The 16370-nt window shown below is 44.1% G+C and overlaps 1 protein-coding gene across 1 annotated transcript in view; it reads left to right on the top strand.

Annotated features, from left to right (window-relative positions):
* LAD1 (ladinin 1) overlaps positions 1 to 16370 on the top strand; it is a 675989-nt gene that overhangs the window by 573188 nt on the left and 86431 nt on the right. The window contains exon 9 of the mRNA XM_063453187.1: positions 3340 to 3471. Coding sequence (XP_063309257.1) covers positions 3340 to 3471 — 132 coding nt within the window. The remainder of the gene's footprint in view (positions 1 to 3339; positions 3472 to 16370) is intronic.

Raw genomic sequence — 16370 nt, 5'->3', positions numbered from 1 at the left:
TTTGTGAATAGATTTCCACACAATGGTTTGTATTGGCCTCGAATATATTTGTATAATGTTATCATATCCCGTCTCAGGCGAAGTTTTTCTAAACTAAATAGGTTTAAATTTGTTAACCTTTCTTCATAGCTGATATGTTCCATTCCTTTTATTAATTTTGTAGCCCGCCTCTGCACCTTTTCTAGTGCCATAATATCCTTCTTTAGAACAGGTGCCCAAAATTGCACAGCATATTCAATGTGTGGTCTTACCAGTGAATTCATTTCTATAAATGATAAAAAAAAACAAGCTGTGCAAGTCCAATATGGTGACACACAAGCTGTCAGCTATGCAGACGCGTTTTCAACTTAGTCCAAGTTTTCATCAGTGCATAAAATTCATCCAGCTGCTTTTACTTTTAAATTCGCCGCTTCTATGGCTGCCGGTCACATGGGCGGAAGTTCGGCTTCTGGCACCACTTCCGGTATTTTCGGCGCTAGTTTCGTCAGTCTCTCATGATTCAATTCATTTGCCCAGTTAAAGCAGGAGACTCCATGTTACAAATGTGCACCTATAGTTGCTAATAGGGTACATGATTTAGCTATATAAACAGTACATTTCAGTCGGTAAAAAAAGAGTTTTACATCAAAAGGGAAGATTAGCATAACAATATGTAAATCCATAAAGGGGACAGCACCACTCATATAGATCTCTATTCTAGGTCCCCTGCAAGGGGAAACTACACAACATAAGTAATGGTGTACAAAATCACAAGGTAAAATAAGTTTGCATCTCATATAGAGCATATTCATCTAAATGCAGCCCATGTAGATAAGATTGATAGGGCAAGATACTAAAAGATAGTAATATAGGTACAAAAATTACATATAAAAAAAGATAATGGCAAAAAATATATGTAAAAATAATAATGTAAAGAAGTACCTATATGGTCAAAAAGATCTTATGGTCCAAAAAAATCTATCTGTGTATGTACAAAAATATGTAGTAAAAATATGGTAAGAAATATATATGGTAAGAAGGTCTAAAAGTAAGTATATGTACATCTAAAAAATAAATAAATATATATGCAGACTCTAAATATGTATATGTATGTATATATATATACATATATGTATGTATATATATATATATATATATATATATATATATATATATATATATATATATATACATATATATAAACTAGTAAAAAGTCCTAAACAACTGTTATAAAAAATGGACCAGCTCAAAATCTAAATTAAAACCATTAGGAGATAGTGTCCAACTCAAATATCCCCCTATTTTCCAATTTACTGAGTTCTTTAAAATTGTCCTCGCCCCTCCAATCTTTCTTCTTATGAGCAATAGCAATGAAATTGACATGTGCAGGATAACTATTATGGTATTGTGCAAAATGTGCGGAGATGCTGTGTTTAGCGTATCCCCTCTGTATGTTGCCCAAGTGTACCAGTATGTCATTCCCACATACTGTAGTCCACAAGGGCACCAGAGGAGGTATATCACATTACTAGAGTGGCACGTAAGGATATAATTAATTCTATATTCCTTATGTGTTACATTAGAAATAAATTTTGCATGTGTATCTTTTTTGGATTTCGTTCTTTTGCAGGCTGCACACATTTTGCACAGATAGAAACCATGTTTTTGATTAAAAACATTCATGTTAATCACATTAGTTTTGATATGATTTTTACTAATAGGGTCTGGAGGTTTTTTGTACCCCTATATACAATATTTGGTTTCTCACTAATGATGTCGCTCAGACCTTCATCAGTTCTTAAAATGTACCAATACTTGTGAATAATAGATTTTATATGCTTAGCATCACCATTATAATCTAAAATTAAAAGTGGTTCCTCTGTTTAGTTGTCTCCTTCTTCTTATATTCCAATAGGGATTATCTATTTAATTGTTTAACCTCCTGTATTTGGTTATCTAGAGTGAGTGGGCGTAATGCTTGTTCCTCATACTCTGTGGTGTCACTACAATTGAAATTAAATAGATTCTGTGTAAGCGCCATTCACTTATATTCTTTTTTTTATAGCTGACTAGTTATCATTTCATTTGCTTCCCACACGTGCTGTATAGAGAGATAAAGATGTATTTTTTTGTTTAAATTGGCGTTCCTATTTCTGCATTGTGAAGTATAAAAAGCCATTAAACTGGCCTACAGCATTACTGATAACTTGAACTCTTCAGATGCTTCTCATAGAGAGGCATTTGTATCAACACTGTATGAAATACTGCTTTGAAATACAATTCAATATGAGTGGGGCAGAAATATAAGAATTATTATATATAATTATTTATTTAAAATTAAAAACGTAAAAAAGTAATTCAATTCACATTTATTCCAGTCTCCTTACACCAGCTTCTCATTTTCTTCTTTAATCCCCAATGTTTGCCACCAGTGGTGGCAAATGTATGACAATAGACATATAATATACTTAGGGCAAATGTATGACAATAGCTAAGGTCTGCTAATCAAATAAATGCTTAATTCCATTGAAAAATCACATCTATAGTCAAAATATAAGCATTGCAGTTCCTATGAAACAATAATGTTTTACATTGTATGACAAAAGATTAAGATAGAGTGGGGTGGTGCGGAGAGTGCCCCTTTGAAGAGGATGGGGTAATAATAGATGAGCAACTGGTGGCAGGTCAACTGTTTAGTAAATGTGTTTCCACATAGATGTAAATGTATACTCATAGTAGTTATATGGAAGTCATATTGCACACATCTTCCTTTTGCCACTGACATTTTTTATTTCTTATTTTTATTTTTTAATTGTGCAAGAAAATAATTGCTATGATCAATTTCTGGCTTTCGGTGTTGAATACCCTCAGATAGTATTGGTTCATTTTGAATAATTTGAATTATGGGCATTTAGTAAATTAGTTTTAGTAAATTTCCGTAAGTGAAACTGATAGGCAACCAAATAGCAAAACCATGCATGTGCTGCCCAATATATCTATAAAAGCAGAGGGAGATATGAGACTGCAGCCTTGCCACCAGTAGTTGGGTGAATGCTAAGAGTTCACGTGTGTATAGATAAAGATAGAAATGTTTTATTTACTATTCTTCAGCCAGGGGACAAACAGTACAATTCTTAAAAACCACAATGTTTCTGCTTTCCTCTGTTTCACATTAAATGATCATTTTATATGCTAATAAAGTTTTTTTTTTTTTTTTTTTGCACTTGAGTGCTATATATTTCCATTTGTTGAAAATGTGTTGCTTATCAAAGTTGTGTTGACTTGTTTTTGATTTGAGACATCTTTAGCTAGTGGCTTCTTTCATTTCTGAAAAATGCTAAGTCATCACTATGTTAACAGAGACCAGGAAATGTTAGGATACCTGTCCTCAATCGAAGCACCACTGGAGCATCAGAAGGCATAGCAAGCAAGAAAAGTGTCTTTGAGAGGAGGGAAATCTCAACTGGAACAAATATCACCAATTCCAGACAGGTAAGGTTTTTGTAGTCATTAGTGAAATATTTATTATTCACTTGATACTTAGGAACACCGACAAACATCACCTTATACATGGAAGTTATATTGAGAAGATCTTATTACTATAAAGCTTTGCAGTATTAAACATTTTACACTCCAGTAATTGAAACAAATATAGTATACAATTCAATCTGTTTCTGTAAATTATTTTCTTAGCAGCCTTTTTTCAATTATTTGTAGCTATTGCCTATCCAAAAGTCTACCTCTCCAATTATATTTACCCATTTATGTTCCTTGATATTGCCACTTGACACTGCAAATAAATGTGGCAGAGAATCATAGGGGTTAGTCAACTCAGCCGTTAATTGTGCAGAAAGGGCAGGCCATTTTTAAATTTAACACAAATAGTTGAGCTTGAAAATAACATTTAATGTTACATTATTGGCATATATACAAATATGTCAATATTTTAATATATTTATTTTTGTAGCTGGGTATATCATTATGCAGGGTTTAGACTAACAACATACAATACAGTTTTTAATCTGTTTGTATTGAAAATTCCACAGCTAAAAAATTGTCAAAGTCTTGAAAACACATACAATTTTAAGAGTGTCCCAAGGGTGGATAATGAATCACTGGGATACCACCATGCATACACTGAAATACACAAATACGCTTAAAAACACTCAGACTCTCAGACATTTATACTTACAAATGATACTCTTAGAAACACTGTTAAGAAAGTGCACTTAAAGACAATCTCAAATATTTTTTTTTTTTAATATTTTAAAATATTTGGGAGTTAAACTCACTAAAGCAGCTAAAATATTAACTAAAGTAAATCACTATCCAATGCTTCAACAAATTAAAAATGCAATGGCAAAATGGGAGGTTTTGGAAATTTCATGGCTGGGACGCATAAATCTCATTAAAATGATGATATTACCTCAGATATTATATATTTTTAGAACATTACCTATAGCACTCTCCAACAAATTACTTAAGCAAATTCAGAGTACCATTGTGACAGATCCATCTGTATAGACTTATATTGCTGGTTCATCTGTTTGCCTTGATTTAGTTGGATTTCCTGTCCGTATGCCCCTGTTCGTGTGTTTCCCCAAATACCGATTGAAACTACCGAACGGACGGCCACCCAGGAGAGGAGTGTGCTGCTAGTTAACTTATTGACCTCAATTAGAACGTTGCGGTTAACAGCAGACACCTCTCCATTCCATTCGTACGGGTGGTCGCCGTTCGTATGCCGACCACGAGGCGGCGGCCATTTTGGGACACGAGGAGAATCAGCGGTGTTCGGTGCAAATCCTATGGAACTAAAAATGGACACTTTATTAGCCGAACACCGCTGGAAGTCGCCGCTCGCCTCCTATTTCGTCGAGGCGTACGAACACCGGTCAGTTCGGGAGTTTCTACCGTTCGTATGGACTTTACCCAGATAGCCGTCCCATGGAGTCGTTCGTATACCGAAGGACTTGTGAAAGACTTTGACTCCATGGTGATTGAACTATGTACATCGGATCTGAGCGCTATTCGGTAGAAGTATGCACTCAGGTCCAGGCTATCTGGGAATACGTTACACGAACCATATGCATTCGGTATTTCTCAAGTTATGTATTTTAATGTATTTTTCTTACTGTATTTTAAAATGGCGATTGTCTCTATCCTTGGAGATAATCCGGTTTCTTCCTAATTATCTCCGGGATAGAGAAGAAGGATTTATGGGTAAAATGGGAAGGGCTTATGTTGAAGCCACTGCGATTGGCTACTGTCCAATATATTGTACAGTCTTCCACAAGGTCCCCTAGGGGAGTGTCCACCTTGTGGAGACCCGCATAAATACCGGGCAGGTAGCCCCCATTAAACACATTCCTGTTTGACCCCTCAAGACGGAGCTTGGTCTCGTTTGTGGAGGGATTTATTATTGGGACAGTACTTTCGTTATTTTTAGCTGTGGAAGGAGTTCGTCTGGATTGCTTATCGGGAGTTGCCGCGTTCGTATGCTCCGTTCGGGAGTTTGACGATCGGCTGATTTAAAACTGCATTTCTGGAGAAAGGGGATTATCTACTAAACGGCGGCTTCATCTCCCTGGCGGTGAGTGTCGTAACAACCATAAATGCTCATATTTGGAAGAGGAAACCCCCTAGAGTGGCACGAGGGAGTTCAGGTCTTTCATACGTAAAAAAAACATAGTACAGGGCATCTTTCCTAGCAGAAGGGATTAGATTACTGAGGTTGAGGAAAACCTCTCAATACCCAATTTGGTTAACATTTGAAAATGCATGTTTAGACGCAAATAACATAACATATTATCTATGGACATGTTTGGTTCCCCAGTCTCCTTTAAAATCTATGTTACAAAGCACAAAACTCTTGCTAAATTTATGGGAAAAATGGTGTCCATATGTAATGCATTTAAATCTGATGTTTAGAGCTGCACCAATAATGGCATTAGTGGCCCTCTCTTTGGACCTTCAGATGAGAAGGTGGCAAGAGATGGGGGTAAGACAAATAGGCAATTTAATGAATAGGCCACAAGTAAAGCTATTTCTTGATCTTCAAAAAGAATTAAATTTGGAAGCTAAAGACTTGTTTGTGTATTTAAGGATCAAGAATATAATAAAGGCACATACTTTGGATAATCCATATAATGAGGTAAATACCTTACCTACACCAGAATTTATTTTGTCACACATATCTGTTAAACCCTTTTCCTGGTGCTATAATGCACTGACGGAAAGTGCGGCACCAGATAAATTAAAATATATGATATAATGGGAGAATTAAATTGGGCTTCAATTTTCTAAACATAGTTTATCGCTATGGGAGGCGTATTGTAAGGTGACAATGAGGTGGTATTTGGTACCGCAAAGATTAGCACGCATGTATGCTGATTCATTAGGGTTATGCTGGAGGTGCGAAAAAGAAGCAGGATCTATGCTGCATATTTTTTGGGAGTGTCCATATTTAAGAGAGTTTTGGAAACAAATTCAGAATTTGATTTATGATAAGACAAAGCTTTTGATTCCATTGCATGCGGAGAAATTCATACTTCACATTATTCCTGAGATTAATAGTCATGCCCATAGAAAAGTTATTTTAAATATTCTTACGGTAGCAAAAATAGCTTTAGCAAGTAATTGGAAGCAGAAAGTCATCCCTTCAGATGAGGTAGTATACGCTAAGCTGAATAAGATTAGCACATCCATATGAATGGATGCCTTGACAAATATAAAAAAGAATGGCATAGCTGGATGTAAGCAGGTGCTTTAGCTTTTTAGCAGTAGAGGAAAACCTGTGAACTAGGTGAATGATGATTCATTTCTTTTTGTTTCTACTCACTTGCCCTGTGCTTGGATTTTGATATTGCAGATGATGGGGTAGGACATCACATATGACAGAATCCTCCTTTCTAAGACCCTGGAATTGGATTTGTATCTATGTATCTGTATGTGTGCAAAAACAAAGATAATTGCTATGCAGAATGCTCAGTTTTTAGAGTTTGTACTAAACTGCAGTAGAAACAGCTGTACCTCTGCATCTCATAATGTGTCACGGGTTTGCGGTGAATAGGCTCAGAATGCAATCACCGAATTCAAGGTCTTAATAGATATAATTAAAAAAGTCCCAATGCAAAACAGAAGCATGAAATAAGGCAGAATTTTGATAAGAAATAAAAAAAGTCCTTAATATGAAAAGAAAAGTCTTTACCAAAGCGTCACCACTAGATGAATGATGAGAATGCTTGATCAAAGCTGGAGTAGGCTTTGCAGGTTAACCAGGACTGGAGACCTTGGGGAAGACTTCAAAACAACTGAGCGCACAACACAGGCGGATCTGTGCTTAAATAGGAGAGAGGGAGTGGTGACTCCCCTACAAGGATTGAGTAGGCATCCATGCCCCCTATGAGGGCTGGACGCGAAGTCCATTTGCAAATTAAAACCTACTACCGAAATCTACTGTTCCCCACACTGCTCCCAGGAAAACCACTATGGGTCCCACAGGGTTCTGACAGGGGATCTTAAGGCAGTGTGGGGCCGCCTAACATGTCTGCTGGAGGGGAGGCAAGCTAAAGGACATACAGGGCATGCCTCCCTTCTCCTTCAAAAAACAAAATCCAGAAAAATGCACGTCAAAAAGGTTATACGGGGGGCGGGGCCTGACTAGCAACCAGGGCAGACGTGCTCTGAACTAGCTCCTAGGTACCGAGCACGAAAACGGGGAATAATTCTTGCTAACCGGCGTTCATCCTCCTACAAGAGGGCCTACTAGACTGGGGAAACCGTCCCGAACCCGGAGACACCAAACTCAATGTCCAGGGTGACCGGGTACCGCATCGGCAGACTAAGGCCTACTGAGGGAGATGGTGGAGAAAGGCGGACGCTTTCCCGCCAGACGCATGCAGCAAACAGTGAGCTTGGGCAATACCTCCCCCCCCCCCCCCTATGGACCGGTGGGGGTCATCCTGGTCCCCGCCAGCCGGAGAGCCCCGCGCCCGGCACCTTCAGCATGAGCCCGCGACATCTCCAGGCAAAACGTGGGAAGGGGCCTCCAAAATGGCGGAAGCTTGTCACTCAGCCCGGAGAACCAGACAGAGACCTACCAGGTCAGACTCCGCCACGCTGCCCGCGTCGGGAGAACTGCCCCATGAGCAACCATGGGTAGTAAAAGCTGAAACAGATCTGCAAAATCGCAGTCCCACCATAATGGAGGAGGAAACGTGGCTCCCGCATTCCAGCGACATACTCACCCGACTGGACAGACACTTTCAAGAATTCTGGCGGAAACTGCGGAGCAAATTGTGGCCACCCACACCATCACTGTGCTTGCAAGCACTGCGGTATCCCTGCATGACCAAGCCGGCATGGCCTCGGGACACAGAACGGAGTGGTGAGAACCGTAAAGCGAGGGGAACCCCCTCGGGCCCAACTACACTACATAAATCTGTGCCACCTATTATTGGCCTACCCAGGCCGAAGGCCAACCGGGGTGCTACCCCGAGACATCGCCCATGCTGGAGGAGGGTTCGCCGCCGCATCCAGCGGCCGACCACCAGGACCCCCTGCCACTCCAAAAGGGAGAGAGGTTCGGCCCCATGTGAAAGCCGGATCTGTGGTTATAAGATGTCGGCTCTTCTGATAGCCTGGGACGGAGGTGAGGACTTACCCTGCCAACACCGAGCCGCCAACTCCGATCCCAACCCGGACCCCTACGACACCCACTGCAAGCAGAAGAACACCGCACCAAGACCCAAGGGACCTGCCCGGCGGTCAAAGCACGACTCTGGACACCCGCTTTCCGGGGAAGATACCCTGATACCAGTAGGCATCGGGTGAACTGCTCTCACGAACAGGGACTTATTACAGGCTACCGACCACTTACCTTCTATCTCCACACGATATCTGCGGACATAATACCCTAACCGTTTTCCCCCCTCCCTTATGCTAGTACCCACAATGAGCATTATGGTTAATGGTTTGAATATATACATATGACTATGTTTAACTCAAATGCCAGCCAATAACTGTTTACCCTAGTTAGACTGATCTGGGCATATACAGCCCTTAAAACGCATGTCTCACAGTTCATCTTTCTCAGCGCCCTAGTTTAAACTTTCCTTTTTTCTTATACTTTCAAAGGGTGATGATGTATCTGCTGCATAGTATTTTATTTTAATTTATTTCACGCTATCGACACAAATGTTTAACGCAAACCTGATTTGTATGCCTATACTGTCATGAAACATAGAGACACATATTTGCAAGTTTACACTCCCATCTGCACCCTGCGTGTCATGGTATTCCTAGACAGTAAGGCGATAGCAATCAACCATTTTTCTTAACCTTACCTACATAGTCAGCTAATATGACCGACAGTTAATCTATAATACTCGACTGAACGAGATGTTATCGTTAACCAACACATAAAAATAAAAATTAGGCATTGTTTAGCAGGAAATGTAATTAACGCTGTACAAACCCTAACCTGTATACCACTATTACATTTCCCCTCTCTTTGTTCTGTACCCCATTGCACATGCCTTAATAAAAGAAAGATTGACAAAAAGGTTATACATTGATTTTCATGTCAATGAGTGAAATAAGTATGTGACCCCTTTGACTTATTACTTGGTGTCAAAACCCTTGTTGACAATCAGAGGTCAGACGTTTCTTTTTAGTTGGCCATCAGGCTTGCACACATCTCAGGAGGGGTTTTGTCCCACTCCTATTTGCAGATCCTCTCCGAGTTATTAAGGTTTCGAGGATGCCGTTTAACAACTCGAACCTTTTGCTCCCTCTACAGATTTTCTATGGGATTAAAGTCTGGAGACTGGCTAAGCCACTCCACGACCTTAATGTGCTTCTTCTTGAGCCACTATTTGTTTCCAGGGCTGTGTGTTTTGGGTCATTGTCATGCTGGAATTCCCACCCATAACCCATTTCCAATGCCCTGGCTGAGGGAAGGAGGCTCTTACCCAAGATTTGATGGTACATGGCCCCATCCATCGTCCCTTTGATTTTGTGCAGTTGTCCTGTCCATTTAGCAGAAAAACACGCTCAAAGGATAATGTTTCCACCTCAATGTTTGACGGTGGGGATGGTGTTCTTGGAGTCATAGGCAGCATTCCTCCTCCTTCAGACACTGCGAGTTGAGTTAATGCCAAAACGCTCTATTTTGGTTTCATCTGACCACAACAATTTCACCCAGTTCACCTCTGAATCATTTAGATGTTAATTGGCAAACTTCAGATGGGCCTGCACATGTGCTTTCTTGAGCAGGGGGACCTTGCAGGCGCTGCAGGATTTCAGTCCTTTACAGCGTAGTGTGTTATCAATTGTTTTATTGGTGACTATGGTCCCATCTGCCTTGAGATCCTTAACAAGATGTTAATGTAGTTCTTGGCTGATTCCTCACCATTTTCATGATCTTGCATTGAACACCAGACTGAGGGAGACTGACAGTTATTTTGTGTTTCTTCCATTTGTGAATAATCGCACCAACTATTGTCACCTTCTCTCGTAGTCCATTCCAGCATTGTGTAGGTCTACGATCTTGTCCCTGACATTCTTGAACAGCTCTGTGGTCTTGGCCATGGTGGAGAGTTTGGAATCTGATTGCTTCTATGGACAGGTGTCTTTTTTTTTTTTTTTCATACAGGTAACATGCTGAGATTAGGAGCACTGCCTTTAAGAGAGTGCTCCTAATCTCAGCCCATTACCTGTATAAAATACACCTGGGAGCTAGAAACCTTGCTGGTTTATAGGGGATCAAATACTTATTTCACTCATTGACATGCAATTTATAACTTTTTGACATGCGTTTTTCTGGATTTTTTGTTTATTCGGTCTCTCACTGTTAGAAATGATCAGTCTATAATTTTAATGGTAGATGGGTGCCTATAGTGGTCCTTTAATATACGTACACACGAACGCAGAAACGAACCATCATTCTCACAGTACACATGTTGTTCGCACAAACGAAACACAACCGGCTAATCTCACTTAGTAACAAAACAATCAATTTCAGTTCGGCAAATCAGACTAACAAATCTGAAAGAAAAAAAAAAAAAACAGGCACAACACCGGCTGTTAGTTAAGTACCGGGAAGCCGGTGACAGTATGCTTTCCCCTGCTGGGTGCCAGGGGTTAAGCCAGACCGCGGCCTGAGGCCTAGGAAGAGCTGGCAGTCTGGGAGCAGTCTTTTCCCCTGCTTCAGACCTGGATTAACCAGCCTACTGTTCCCCAGTATTGTATGTTAGGCATGATATTTTTATTCATTGGTAGTCAGTGAGGTGTCTCCCACAGTGTACTGCACCTAACATTATACACTTGTTTTAGTGAGTGTCTGAGCACTACATACTACAGATTTACTATATCAGGGGTTTACATCTGGATTTTACACAAGGTGTCCCAGGACCTCTACTACACAAATAAGGAGCGCTTCCCTAAGAGTGACCCTGAGTCCTATTTTATACACCACTTCTAAGTGACCTGGCCTGCTCTGTCTGTGCCACATTGACTGACTGGCTGGCTATGTCTGTGCCACATTGACTGGCCTGCTCTGTCTGTGCCCTCTGACTGGCCTGCCCTGACAAACACGCCTTATTGTCCGTGCCTAAATCCCCTTCGGCCGCAGGTCTAGGAATATATACGGGGTATTCTTATACTGGGGGACCGCCCCCCGACCACACTATAGACACTAAGGGATTGTGTCCAGATAAGCACTGCTCCCATACTAGCTGGGGTGACACCTGTAATTTCTATCCTCAGGGTCACACTACGGTCAGGATATGGACGCTCCGACCCAAGATAGCCTTCAGGCAATGATCTATCGCCGCTTCCGTGGAGAAAGCGCTCTCTCGAGCACTACTCCTAGCATCCCAGGATAGGGACATAGCAGAGTCTCAGCGCTCGCTGGTAGAGTCCGGTCCCGACTCATCGGACAGAGACCAGTCACGCGCGCCTAAGCACTACTGTGAGGGTGAAGGCCCTGAGCCAAGTACCCGGAAGGGTAAGGCTCCTGTGAAGTAACCTAGGCAGGCGACCGCCTCATCACCGGCTCGACCAAGGTGCTTTCCAGAAGAGGAGGAAGAGTTATTTCTTCCCCCACCCCTGTCCAACCTGGATGAATGGCGGGCGGATCAATCCCCCTTGGAGTACAAAGGCGGGTGGGGTGTAGAGGACCCGAAGGAGTTCTCGTACCAACAGGATGCTGGTGAGACCGCTTCAGCACTTGCACTCCTCCTTAGGGGAGGACGTGTTCATGGACTCGACGGGAGAGCCCCTCTTCAACCCGCACATCATCCGGCACCCCAGGTCTCCTGAGTGGTCCCTGCCCGAACATCTGGCGCAGTTTGTACATTATTGGGTTCGCAGACCCCTCGATTGGGCAGTTTGGAAGAGATTGAGGGCAGAGTGCCCCAGACCCACCTTGCCTGACAAGGTCGCGATGACACCCGAATTCGACCCGATGGTCTCCACCTCTCTGACCTGCACAGGTCGCGATCCCAAGAAAGGGATTGAACACAGCCTCTGCCTGGCACAGGATAAGGTGCTTGACATGTTGGGGCCGCTGGCCCGGATCCTTATGATGGCGGAGGAAGCTGTCTCACAGGGCTCACCCCTGGACCCAGCGGCCATAAGAGATTGGGCGTTACGCTTTATTTGCCAGCTGGGCAATTCCAACGTGGCGCTATGCACGGAGCGGAGAAAGGCGGTCCTCATGCACATGGATGCTAAATTGTCAGAGTTGGGATCCAAAGAGCTGGGACCATTAGCCAAGAGGCTACTGTTCGGTGAACCCTTCATCAAGGAGTTCCATAGACATGTCAATCTCTATGCTACCCTAAACAAGGCACAATCCTCAATAAGGAGAGTTTTCCGCACTCACATCCTGCGTGTTTTTGCCAGGGCTGGAAGGCAGAGGGGTCGTGCCTCCAGCCGCGTCTAGCCATCAAGCCACCGAGGATCCCGGACACAGACTTTCTTCCCTAGCTACCATTCTGGGTCCTTCGCCTTCCAGAGGTCGAACCATGGCAGAGGAAGCCGGACATGTGGAAGAGGCAGAATGCCTACAGGTGAGACATGTTACACGACATTTTTTCCACAATATTTTACATGCTGGCAGGTTACATTATTGTCTTGACAGGTGGCGGGACATTTCTTCGGACACATGGATACTCCAGACAGTCCAGGGTTACATCATAGATTTCCATTCACCTCCCATTCAGGATGTGCCTCCCCCATTGCTGATATCGTCGAGAGAACAACAAGCTCTGGTGGATGCCAAGATAAAAGCCCTTTTCGACAAAGGGGAGGTTCAATGGGCACCGGACGAAGGTTCCATATTTCTAGTCAGGAAGAAGATGGGAGATTTACGTCTGGTTATAAACCTGAGGAACCTGAACACCTTTATTGTCGATCAACACTTCAAGATGGAGGGCATCCACCTTCTGAGAGACTTGTTGCACGCAGGGGATTGGTTCACTCGCCTGGACCTGAAGGATGCCTACTTATCCGTCCCAGTTGCCAATGTTTCCTCCGCTTTATTTGGAAAGGGAGACCGTGCCAATTCACCTGCCTACCCTTCGGCCTCAGTTCGGCACCATGGTGTTTCACCAAACTTTGAAAACCGGTGATGACTCGCCTACGCTCCAGGGGCAACCGATGCCTAATACATCTGGACATTCTACTTCTATTCTGCGAGGACGCCTCCAGGCTGAAATCTCAGATGCTTTATACAGTCTCTTTGTTTGAATCTCTGGGTTTTGTGGTCAACCAGGAGAAGTCGGCGCTCACGCCGACGCAGGTAGTTCAAGTCTTGGGATTCAAAATAGATGCGACTTAGTGCATCATATGCCTTCCCCAAGCCAAGATCACTGCCATTCGGAAAGAAATCCAACGGATATTACGCCAAGATCAGATCCCACTCAGGGTCCTGGCACGAGTGGTGGGCCTCTTATCCGCATCGATCCAGGCCATCTACCTGGGACCCTTTCACTACAGGGCCACGCAACGCCTGAAAGCACGTTTCCTACGCAGGAAACCCTCACACGATCAACGGATTCCCATAACATAGGAGGCCAAGACTGAACTGGCTGATGCACATGTCGGTCTGGAACAGCAAGGCAATTTGCGGCCCGACTCCAGACTTCGTACTGGAATCGGATGCGAGCCTTTGGGGCTGGGGAGCAACCTGCCCAACCGCCTCCACAGGAGGCCCGTGGTCACACATAGAAACAGATTATCACATCAATTGCCTAGAGATGATTTCGGGCTCGTTCGCAATACGGAGCGTGGCGGGTCATCTGTCGGATTGCGGCATCCTGCTGAGAATAGTCAATATATCAGCAGTACAGTATATCAACCATCTGGGGGGGCCCGTTCACTGGCACTGACGAAAGTGACGAAGGAGATTTACAATTTCTGTCTTCAGCGCAACATCACCCTCCAGGCGGAGTATCTCCCAGGTGTGTAGAACCTGACGGCAAACTGGTTCTCCAGACACTGGAGGGATGCCAGAGATTGGCAGCTACATCAGCCGATATTCCTCGAAGGTGCATGATGGAGGGGGCCATTCACGGTGGATCTGTTCGCCTCCAGGACGAACGTCCAGGTTTTGACTTATTTCAGCTGGCTCCCGGACCCGACATGCGCAGCAGTGGATGCTTTCCTTCAGGACTGGTGGTCACAGGGAGCCTACGCATTTCCACCATTCACTATGATCTCCAGGGTCCTACTCCAATTCCGGTGCCAACAGGTTTTGTTGGTGTTGCTGACACTTCTTTGGCAAGGCCAGGCTTGGTTCCCGGAATTACTGGAGCTGTCATGTCGGGACCTGCTTCTCCTTCCTTCCCCGCACATTCTCCTTTCGGACTCACGAGACAACCATCACCCCCTCATACTGGACGGCTATCTCCACTTGGTGGCTTGGACTCTTTACGGGATACCTGGAATGTTAGTGAACTATTGGGATCAGCTAGAAGCCTCTCCTTGGACTATTGGGCCCCAGGAACGAGGAGATGTTATTTGTCCGCCTGGAACATATGGTGTAGTTGGTGCCTGGAACGGAGTATCAATCCCTTACAGCATGTGTAGCCAGCATCCTAAATTTCCTCTCTCACCTCTTCGACCAAGGGAAGTCCGTTAACGTTGCCAGATCGCCCGTTTCAGCGGCTCATGCTCCCCTTCAAGGGTCGCCCATCAGACAGGTCCCCTTGGTTTGTAGACTCCTGAGAGGCATCAGACTTTCACGTCCGCTGGCACCGAAATATGCATCCCTCTGGGACATACACCAGGTTTTGTACTTCATTCAGGAATGGCCAGATAATCTGGATCTATCTCTACGACCGTTATCTGCCAAGTTTACACTTCTTTTGTGCCTTGTATCCTTTTGTCGAGTCTCCGATGTCTGGGCTTTGGACGTTGACGCGTTCACCTTTTCCCCAGATGGGTTGACTTTTTCAGTGTCGAGACATACCAAGTGTCAGGACCCCGCGGGCGGCTGCAAGGGGAGGCTGCAGTCCGCTCGCGGCACTCACCCTCCAGCCGTCCACGGTCCCCTTCCTGCCAGGTGTTCGGCGGGCGGCATCCTCCCAGCCACGGGTGCCGTCCGCGTCTTCTTCCGGGTCCCCCAGTGGCAGCATGCATGACGCTGCACGCTGGGAGACCGGCCAATTTGTTACACGCCGGGGTCAGTCACCTGACCCGGCGTTAAAGGCACAGTGCCTCAATCACAGTGGGAGGTTTAGATATCTCCCACGTGTGATTGTTAATTCTGATTGGAAATTAGCCAATCAGAATTAACCTTCTGGTTTATATACTTACCTTTCCTGTTCCTCCCTGCCCTGTTGTGGTCTTTGCTTTATTGTATTGATGCTGAACGTGTGATTTCTGGTTACGTACTCTCTGGCTTGTTATACTGACTTTGTGACTTTCTCCTACCCTTTGACCTCGGCTTGTTTCTCGTTATTCTGTTTTCTGGTTCCCCTTACTCGGCTTGTCTCCTGACTATTCTGTGTGTGCTTAGCCCGGCCACTCTAAGGACCGGTACTGCACACTTTCTGTGTGAGTGTCTGTGTGTATGTTAGCGTGTTGGGTTCCCCGAATCGTGACATTACAACAGGGCCATAATGGAACCTGCTGACATACCACAGCTCCTAGTTAATCAGGAGGCTAGAATGGATGGCTTGGACCACCGTATGGATCAGTTTGCTCAAGCTTTGCAAACCATACTGGCTCGCACTGCACACTTGCAGCCTGCCGTTCAGGAGGTTGCTGCTGCTGTGTCCGAGCCCATTCCCACTCCGGCACCCGTTCCTGCCCATGTAGTGCATATGACGCCGCCACAGCGCTACAGCGGTGACCCGGCATTGTGTCGTGGTTTCCTCAAC

This window comes from Pelobates fuscus, chromosome 1, assembly GCF_036172605.1.
Source record: "Pelobates fuscus isolate aPelFus1 chromosome 1, aPelFus1.pri, whole genome shotgun sequence".
NCBI lineage: Eukaryota > Metazoa > Chordata > Amphibia > Anura > Pelobatidae > Pelobates > Pelobates fuscus.
The sequence above is the reverse complement of the archived record's forward strand: the minus strand, read 5'-3'. Positions and strand labels throughout refer to the sequence as shown.